This window comes from Tachysurus vachellii, chromosome 2 (genome assembly GCF_030014155.1).
Source record: "Tachysurus vachellii isolate PV-2020 chromosome 2, HZAU_Pvac_v1, whole genome shotgun sequence".
Lineage (NCBI taxonomy): Eukaryota > Metazoa > Chordata > Actinopteri > Siluriformes > Bagridae > Tachysurus > Tachysurus vachellii.
Genome location: NC_083461.1, coordinates 3,933,324 through 3,943,643, shown reverse-complemented (window position 1 = coordinate 3,943,643; position 10,320 = coordinate 3,933,324). Strand labels below are relative to the sequence as shown.

The window sequence follows — 10,320 nt, the reverse complement described above, 5'->3', positions numbered from 1 at the left end:
AAAATTCCCTCTCCCCAGACACTTCCTCCAGCTTCTCCGGGGGAATACCGAGGCGTTCCCAGGCCAGCCGAGAGACATAGTCCCTCCACAGTCCCTCTGACTTACTGCCGGCAATGCGACCCAAACTCCTTATTGAATTCATAATTTTGTAAATATTACTCTGAAAGGGTCAGTGCCTCACCAGCCACGAGTCCCTACACAAAACACAGAACCATTGTGAACATGTAAATAAAGGTGCAGGACAACAAACACACAGAATAAAAAACACACAGGACAACAGAACAGTGATGTACAGGAAAACTGGTCTAAAAGCAGCTGTAAGCCATAGATAATGTTCAAGGAAGTGATGTTTAGGTTTCAATTTCTTCTTCTGGGACACATTCAAAAACCAAAGATGGTGTGGTTTTCTACAGTGGACTGATGCAACAAAGTGCATGAAACTGTACCAAGACTTGCATCATCCATCTAGTGCGATCTGATTCATTGCTATCAAAGATCATTTCATGAGATACTTTCATTTGTGTAGGTCACAAAGTTCAGCAGTAGGTCAGCACTGTAACATCATGTTTTTCTTAATAGTATCCTTAAATAGAGCACCATAAAATGCTGCTTGGATGTAGCCTCTGACCCATGTGTGAACCGCTACGTGACTTCCTTCATGTTTCTAGAAGGAAACTAACTCATAACATGTTGCCCATAAACATATCTGGATTAATTGTACTTGTGGCTCTCATTTAAAATTATTATTTTAAATATTTGTATTATTTTTATTGTTATTATTTTATTTTAAATATTATTCACATTTAAATATATTATATTAAATATTATTATTTACATTTACATTTACATTTACAGCATTTGGCAGGCGCCCTTATCCAGAGCGACATACATAAGTGCTTAAATCTCTAACATTGAATACATTAATGCTGGCTCACTAAGTTACATACTTAAGATACCATGAGTTTAAAACATTTGTTCAAAGTTACAATGAAAAAGTGTCAAAGGGTTTTTTTTTTTTTGTTTTTTTTTTTAAATGCGAAAGATAAGGAAAGAAGTGCTAGTTGAAGTGTTTCCTGAATAAGTAGGTCTTCAACCGCCGCTTGAAAATATCCAGTGACTCAGCTGTCCGGACCTCTAGGGGAAGTTCATTCCACCACCTTGGTGCCAGAACAGAGAAGAGTCTTGTAGTATACTTGCCTCTTACCCTGAGAGATGGTGGAACCAATCGAGCAGTGCTGGTAGATCGGAGGGTGCGGGGTGCAGTGCGAGGAGTTATGAGGGCTTTGAGGTAAGAGGGAGCTGGTCCATTTTTGGCTTTGTAGGCCAGCATCAGTGTTTTGAATCTGATGCGTGCAGCTACCGGAAGCCAGTGGAGGGATCGCAGCAGCGGGGTGGTAGGTTGAAAACAAGCCGGGCAGCTGCATTTTGGATCATTTGCAGAGGACGGATTGCGTTCATAGGTAGAACGGTCTAGAAAGTCTAGAAATGACAAGAGACTGAACAAGTACCTGAGCAGCCTGTGTGGACAGAAATGGCCGAATCCTTCTAATGTTGTAGAGAAGAAACCGACATGAGCGAGTCACATTAGCAACATGAGAGGAAAAGGACAGCTGATTGTCCATGGTTACCCCAAGGTTGCGAGCTGTGGCTGAAGGGGAGATCAGATCGTTGTGCAAGGATATAGCAAGATCATGACCTGGGGATGAATCACCTGGGATGAAGAGCAGCTCAGTTTTGCTAGGATTAAGCTTTAACTGATGAGCAGTCATCCATGATGAAATTTCTGCCAGACATGCTGAGATCTGGTCAGAAGCTGTGGCATCTGAGGGTGGGAAAGAGAAGATAAGTTGTGTATCATCAGCATAGCAGTGGTAAGAGAACCCATGTGAGGAAATAACTTCACCAAGAGAGTGAGTATACAGGGAGAAAAGAAGAGGAGCAAGTACTGAGCCTTGTGGGACGCCAGTGGAGAGTCTACGTGGAGCAGATGTCACTCCCCTCCATGTTACCTGATATGAGCATCCTTCCAGGTAGGAAGCGAACCATTCCCAAGCTGATCCGCAAATCCCAAGACTCCTGAGGGTGGCTAAGAGAGTCTTATGGTTGACCGTATCAATCGCTGCTGAAAGGTCGAGGAGGATGAGGACGGATGAGATTTTGGCTGATCTAGCAGCATGTAGTTTCTCAGAGACATCTAAAAGGGCTGTCTCTGTGGAATGAGCTGCTTTAAAGCCAGATTGGTTGGGGTCTTGGAGGTTATTCTGTGAGAGATAGACAGACAGTTGATTAAAGACAATGCGTTCAAGAATTTTTGAAAGAAACGAGAGAAGTGATACCGGTCTGTAGTTACTGATGTCTGATGGATCCAGAGCAGGTTTCTTCAGGATGGGAATAACCCTTGCTCTCTTGAAAGTAGTTGGTACCTGACCAGATGCTATGGATCTATTGGCGATAGTGGTAATGAAGGGCAGAAGGTCTTGCGAGATGGTCTGGAGCATAGTGGAAGGGAGTGGATCCAATGGGCAGGTGGTAGGATTGCAAGACTGGATGAGTTTTAGAATCTCTTCTGCTGTTACAGTTGAGAAATGCGACAACAAAGGTGTAGGGGAATCCATACTCTGAGATGTAAGTGCAGTCGGAGCTGAAGTGAAGTTCCGGCAGATTTCCTCAATCTTCTCCTGGTAGAAAGAAGCAAAGTCTTCTGCAGTCAGGGAGGATGAAGAAGGTGGAGCCGGGGGGTTGAGCAGAGAAGAGATGATGTTGTGGAATTTCCGAGGGTCATGTGAGGAAGCTTCAAGCTTTTCCTTGTAGAAGGAAGTCTTGGCAGAAGTCACATCTGAGGAGAACTTGGCCATGAGTGTTCGGTAAGCATCAAGATCTGCATCAAGTTGTGATTTCTTCCACTTTCTCTCTGATGATCTTAGCTCTCTTCGATTGTTGCGCAGCACATCTGAAAGCCAAGGAGCAGAACAAGAAGTTTTCTTGGGTTTAGTGGACATAGGGCAGAGGAAGTCCATAGTTGAGGAAAGAGATGAGAGGAAAGTATCTGTGGCCGAGTCCAAGGGTAGTGAGGAAAAAGACTCAGGATCAGGAAGGGAAGAAAGAGTGCCAGAAGCTACAGAAGAAGTAACTGAAATGGCATGGAATTCAAAAGAGAGATGGTTAAATGAGAAAAGAGGAGAGGTGTAAAGCACCATTTCTTTGACAGCAATAAACCTGTACCACCACCCCTGCCTGTTTCTCGTGGTGAGTGAGAGAAAGCATAGGCAGAGGATAAAGCAGCTGGTGTAGCAGTGTTCTGTGGGGATATCCAGGTCTCTGCTAGTGCAAGAAAATCAAAGGAGTAATGGGAAGTTAAAGCAGAGATAAAATCAGCTTTTTTCACAGCAGACTGGCAATTCCAGAGCCCACCTACCACCACTGTTTGAGACTTACACAACAGAGGAGGGTAGATGAGGTTACTGGGATTGTGACCTCTGCTCTGTGGATGAGAGCGTCGGCGAGAGTAGGAATTGAGTACAGAGATGGGTTTAAGGCACATATTTGCAGTCAAACAAGAGTGAGAATTAATGTATGGTAGAATATAGCAAAACAGTATTAGACACTAAGTTTACAATGAGAGAGAGAGAGAGATACTTACGCTAGCGTCTATAGCGGAGAACCTTCAATTTAAATAGGTAAGCCCTGCCCCCAATTCACACCTTAAGGTAGACTGAAACTACTCCTGATTAATCAGCTGAGAGAACAACAAAGACCAACACTAAAAATCAACAATGGTATAGAATATAACAATTCAAATCACACTACTCTAGAACAAAGTGAGTTAAGCAGATAGTATACAAAAGTCAGGAACCTACTTTACCAGAAGACAATATATTCAAATGAAGAGAGTTAAAGCACACTATTAACTATTATTAGTTAATGATAACTATACAATATACCATAATCCAAGGATGTATAGTTTTTGTATAATTTATACTGTTTGTGTTGTGAGCTTAACAAAGTCTGTGATTTTGCATTGTTTTATTTTTCTATTATGGATTATTCTGTTTTATTGTCCTATCAAATAATTTGCAATAACTGTATTTATTTCTGTTATTTTAGTGACTTCCTGAATTTGTGGCACTAATCAATCTATCTGCCATAACAGCTACATCAGGTTGCATGTGTGGATACTGTTGGATCTACTCGTAAGTTCTGTTTCTGTTTTTTAATGACTGTGTGATGTTTTAATGTCAGAACTGGAGGAAACACGTGCACTAGCGTTCACGGTGTCCCATGTGACATCACTCCGGTAGGACCACTTTATTCACTAATCACTAGTGAAAATACAGCACCAACAAACAAATAAATATCATTAAGCCCTATTCACATCACCAATATGTCAGTATATATGTGATATTTCACGATATAACGGGTTACATTGTGAAGTTCCTTTTTTACACGTACTTTTTCATAAAACGTCATTTTTTCCTACAAACAGTGGGTGGGGCTGTGGGTTAGTATTGTGACGTAACACACGCCTCCGCGTTCAGCCAATAGCAGCGCGAGAATCTGAGACTAACGCGTGTAAAATCGTGTGCGCTCGTGAAAATCCCGCTCAGTAACGACGACAGACAGAGAACGCGCGACGATTTCTGTGTTTTCTTCTATTTCCGAGAGGTTGAGAAAAAGCCTAGCATGTTTCCCGAGTCTTCCACAGAGTGAGTAAACGTGTATTTACACTTTTCACGTGTATTTACAGTGATGATGAAAAGCAGATGGAGGATTAGGGCTGAACATCATGACCACGATGAGAAAGAAGGCGGAAGATGATTTCACGTGGAAAAAGTCATGATTGTTCTACAATGTAACGGAATAACGGAGATCTTTATATTTACCATGATAATATTTTATAATAGTTTATTTTTACTGATGATTAAAACGTCAGCCGTTAAACAAGCGTGTGAGACTTTTGTGTGTTTTATGGGATGATGCAAGACCCAGTAGACCATCAGAGGACGTGATGTGGGTCATTTATATAATCCACATTATAATGTTATCCTTTCGCTGTCGGTTGTTTTACTTTTGAACCGTTTTATTATGATCAGAAAAATCATCCATAATCATTTATACACGAACAAGTACATTAAAACGCGGTAAATAATTATCTTATTGTAGACATGATGTTGTGACTCATAATGATTGTAAATGATATCAACGTCCCAAACTTTTCCGTATTAACAGCATCCTTAAACAATGCGCTTTTTGTGCGGTTTTTTTGTGTTTTTGTGACGTAACCATGGAAACCCTCTTCCTCCTCCTCCGCGGACGCGACGTGACTTCCGTCATGTTTCTGGATGTTTCTCAATGGAGATGATTTCCTTTTGTTATTTGTCTGAATTAGGACATGGCTGATGTCTAATATCTAAAGTGACTTCGCATTCACATTTCAGGCATCTTTATTTTTGCTATATATTCGGGTTTATTTTGTCCTTACAGAGGAAAAAGCTTCTTGGCTTGAAATATTGGAACATTTTCAGTCATGATAGTCAGAATACTAAGAAATAAAATAGATCTATATATAAATGACAGATGCAGCGTCTTCGCATGAGTTTATTTGACTTTGTAGTTCATTTGTTGACTTTATTGAAGTTCATATCTTAGTATAAATCCTTGATTCTCCTCGGCATCCGGCACCAGTAATAAATCTGGAATCTACAAAAACAAGTACATAAACATGAAACCATACATTTCCATTGTGTGTACCGTTATTAACTATTCCTCACGTTCTTCTAACAACATATTTATGGAATCTACAACTGTCCCAGCATCAGCTATCTGTATCTGTCATGTTGCCTGGACACAGCTGTATGTCTGGATGTTAAAATGAGTCTTGATGAAAAATAAGTATCACGTTGTCATGCGAGTGCGTTGTGACTGGGAAAGACGTAGCTTGTACATTGTGGCACATCTATTTTCTATGAATTCAAGGTATAAGTTAATATTATACTATTATATACAGTAGTAATACAGCTGTAGAGAAAAAACTGGTCTTGAGGCATTTAGAGGCCTAAAAAGGTTGGTTATCTTTGGGCTTTCCTTTAATTTGTCACTTATTTGTAGATTTTGAGATATGGTCATGTGGCTTTATTTCCTGTTAGATACTGTGGCTTTATGTTGTTACTGTGTTTAATCATTATGACTAAAGCAAACATCATTTAACAAAGTGGTTGTATGTAATGATGGTTGTATTCTGAGATGTTTGGAATCATTGCATTATTTATGGGTGTGTTTGTGAGGGCATGTGGGGGGAAAAAATTAAAAAGTATGATTTACATACTTTAAGATTTACATACATTCAGATCCTGGTGCTTCGTATTTCATTTTCTGTCTCGTATACCCTCCGGCTATGACACGTGTGACTCTCTCATCCACTCCCTCATCCTCGTGACTCACCTTGTGTACAGAGGCACTGTGATCACTGTTTTATAACATGTTATGTTGACTGGATACCTTTCTGTTCCCACCCATTTCTTCAGTTATGGTTATGAGGCCTGCAAAGAGACAGCTGACTGGCTGTTGGAACAGGCTCCAGTCCGCCCCCTGGTGGGCATCGTATGTGGCTCAGGCCTTGGAGGCCTCGCTGACATGCTGAAGGATCAGAAGGTTTTTAGTTACAGCAATATCCCCAACTTTCCAAAAAGCACAGGTGAGCTGCTACATTATGTGAATATGTTTAAACATCTAACATGTCATGTGTTGATGAATTCATATAACAGTTGTGTCATGGCAACAATCCAAAGATCTGAATATGAGATTATTGTTTATCATGCATTCCTATCAGTTTGATGTGACTTTTAACTCTTACTTTTCTATTGAGTGAGCGTGATTGGATAATGACTGCCATATTTCCATTCTGTGTGCTCCCTAGTGCATGGTCATGCTGGTCGCTTGGTGTTTGGCACACTTAAAGGAAAGCCATGTGTTTGCATGCAGGGACGGTTCCACCTCTATGAAGGATATCCCATTCAAAAGGTAAAATTCCGTCACCAGCATTTTTTATTAGTCGCTTATATTCCTTATATTACTAACGTATATTCCGTATATAATAACGTATATAATAACATATATAATGACACATTTATAACTGGATTGTTGATAGATTTATTTGTTTATCAGAGCTAAAGCGTTATGCTGATGAAATTAGTGAATGGAACAATAGCGATGTCATTACAACTTCAATCAATGCTGAGTGCATGTAGGATTGTTTTCATTTGCCAACAACAAATTTGAACTAAAATGAAACCTCAGTATCACTGTAGCAAATATCTATAATGTTATGTTAGTGTCCTTGGATGGTGGATGATGTTCTAACATGTTAAGTTCCTTCTGTGTTAGGTCACCATGCCCATCCGCATCTTTAAGCTGATGGGCGTCGAGATGGTCATCTTGACGAACGCTGCAGGAGGACTGAACCAAGACTACAAAGTTGGAGACGTCATGATAATTAAAGACCACATAAACATGCCAGGTTTCGCTGGAAATAATCCGTTGTGCGGACAAAACGATGATAGGTGAGGGAGAGGGAAAGGACACTGTGTGTAAGGGTGTGGTTGTGTGTAATGTGCAGAGCAGTGTTCGTGTTTAATCATGATATATTTTGGACATGCCATATCATGTTGAATCATATTAAGTGCTCCTCTCTCTCTCTCTCTCTCTCTCTCTCTCTCTCTCTCTCAGGTTTGGAATTCGTTTCCCGTGCATGTCTGATGCCTATGACAAGCAGATGATTCATCTGGCTCATGATGTGGGTGTTGAGCTCGGCTACTCTCACTTCATTAAAGAAGGTGTGTATTGTGTGCTCGGCGGGCCGTCGTTCGAGACCATCGCTGAATGCAGAATGCTTAACCGCCTGGGTGCCGATGCTGTGGGTGAGTTAGGATGAAATCGTTATCTAATATTTACATAAAATGAGTACAGAGTTATTTATCAAGCAGACGATTACAAAAGTTCATTTACATGTGAAAAATAAGACAAAATAATATGAGTCGTTTATTATCCTGAATGTTCTTTATTTATCAGATATACATTTTATACATGTGATGTAATGGAGTGAAAGGGTTTCCTTAGTGACTCATCCCTCAGTGCAAAAATGAACAGAACCAAAAATGAGCTAAGAACACATGCAGTTATGATTAAATCAGAGACATATACTGTAGTAAAATGTACTAAAAATATACAATTCTATAAACAAATGTAATGGGAATAAATATATTGTACTTAAGATTATTTATAGGCGTAACTTTGTTAGGGCTGGGTTGGGATTTCCACTGTAACAAAAACACCTAGCAGGGTTCAGAGACACCTAGTGGTTACAGAGAGCCATATCATCCTGTTTCTTATACATCGCTCCCTTTTCCTTAGGAATGAGCACAGTCCATGAGGTGATAGTGGCCCGCCACTCTGGAATGCGAGTCTTCGCCCTCTCCCTTATAACCAACAAGGCTGTAATGGATTATAACTGCGAAGAGAAGGCCAACCACGAGGAAGTCCTGCAAACGGGAGAGCAGCGCTCGCAGCAGCTTGTGAAGCTGGTCTCCACCATCGTGTCTCGCATGACACAGCCTAATGACTTGTAACCCTGAGGTGTACGCTGACTATAAATAGATTAACACTCCTCTCTTTATTTATATAATTCTATTCCAACAAGATCACCATTATGATCTATGCTTTGCACTCACACCACCTAATCCTTAAAAAACTGTTAAAACTTTCTTATACTGTACTTTTCTATGTTTACATTCATAATGGAAAGAATTCTGAGAGACCTTCAGTGTCATAAACGGTGATATCGGAATAGGGTGTGTGTTTCCAAATAATGTAGAAATGCTTGAAATGATTAATTTGTTAACTTGACATGTCCCTTATACCAGAATATTTATTAAAACATCTTTGTTCCAAGTGTAACTTAAGCTGAGTGATGATGAAGGGGGAAAGGTTTTATCTTATTTATTTATTTTTTCTTAAATACTGAAGTCTTGCTATTGGATATCAATGCTAGCCTGTAAAATCAAATGTAACAATATACATTAAGTTAAATATTTTTTACAAAGTGTATTTACAAAAACACGCAATGTAAAGTGATGGGACCATTTTGTGAAAGTGAATTTAATTCACAAATTTTAAAATAAAATAAAAGGCTGTAAGATCAGGTTAGTTTCCTGTTTTCTTGGTCTGTATCTGAATCTAACGTTAATGCACCTGCATTGTGTTTGACATCTTTTATATAACAGTGAAAAGAGGGACAGAAAAACAGATGCCAATTCAGATACTGCGGCAATAGTTTCAAGAAAAAACAAGGGCCACATAATAAAATTTAACATTTATTCACTGTTGGGATGTTTTTCAAGTAAAGGTTTCCTCATGGGTCTTTGTTTTTTTGTCAGGTTTGTTTTACGACATTACGTGTAGTTAGAGATGTAACCGATGTGTAAATACAGAGTGGAAAACATCACACAACATCCACACCCCACCTCAACATGGACAAACCTACATTTACATTTACAGCATTTAGCAGATACTCTTATCCAGAGTGACTTACTTTTTTTTTTATTATTATTTCAATTTATACACATGAGCAATTGAGGGTTAAGGGCCTTGCTCAGAGGCCCTGCAGTGGCAACTTGGTGAACCTGGGATTCGAACCAATGATCTTCCGATCAGTAATCGAACACCTTAACCACTGAGCTACCACATCCCCACCATCTACACCTAGACCCTAATTCTGCATTCGACTTAATTTGAGTGTTGCTTGAACTGAACTAAATGATAATATAAGCTCATTTTAAGTAATGAAGTGATATTTTATTTTTGTCGTTCAATATGCATTCATCCTTTATCTCTCTCACTCTCACTCACTCACTCATCTTCTACCGCTTATCCGAACTACCTCGGGTCACGGGGAGCCTGTGCCTATCTCAGGCGTCATCGGGCATCAAGGCAGGATACACCCTGGACGGAGTGCCAACCCATCGCAGGGCACACACACACTCTCATTCACTCACGCAATCACACACTAGGGACAATTTTTCCAGAGATGCCAATCAACCTACCATGCATGTCTTCGGACCGGGGGAGGAAACCGGAGTACCCGGAGGAAACCCCCAAGGCACGGGGAGAACATGCAAACTCCACAAACACAAGGCGGAGGCGGGAATCAAACCCCCAACCCTGGTGGTGTGAGGCGAACGTGCTAACCACTAAGCCACCGTGCCCCCTAATTAAGGAGTTGTGTAGACATTTAAAATGCCTTTAAATTGTGTTTCCTCTTTGTTCTGT

General features: G+C 40.2%; 1 protein-coding gene across 1 annotated transcript; it reads left to right on the top strand.

The window, feature by feature from the left end:
• The first annotated feature begins 4,553 nt into the window (after positions 1-4,553).
• Positions 4,554-9,193, top strand: LOC132862088 (purine nucleoside phosphorylase-like). The gene is made up of 6 exons (XM_060893939.1): positions 4,554-4,703; positions 6,522-6,691; positions 6,914-7,017; positions 7,381-7,556; positions 7,723-7,913; positions 8,407-9,193. The coding sequence occupies exons 1-6, from the start codon at positions 4,681-4,683 to the stop codon at positions 8,619-8,621; spliced, it is 879 nt and encodes a 292-aa protein (XP_060749922.1). The 5' UTR covers positions 4,554-4,680; the 3' UTR covers positions 8,622-9,193.
• Positions 9,194-10,320: the final 1,127 nt, after the last annotated feature.

What these genes read in the sequence shown, in the direction of transcription:
- LOC132862088 (XM_060893939.1), top strand. Translation starts at nt 4,681, where the DNA reads ATGTTTCCCGAGTCTTCCACAGA. An exon ending in AAGGATATCCCATTCAAAAG is followed by an intron (nt 7,018 to 7,380) that starts GTAAAATTCCGT and finishes CTTCTGTGTTAG; the next exon opens with GTCACCATGCCCATCCGCAT. An exon ending in CCTGGGTGCCGATGCTGTGG is followed by an intron (nt 7,914 to 8,406) that starts GTGAGTTAGGAT and finishes CCTTTTCCTTAG; the next exon opens with GAATGAGCACAGTCCATGAG.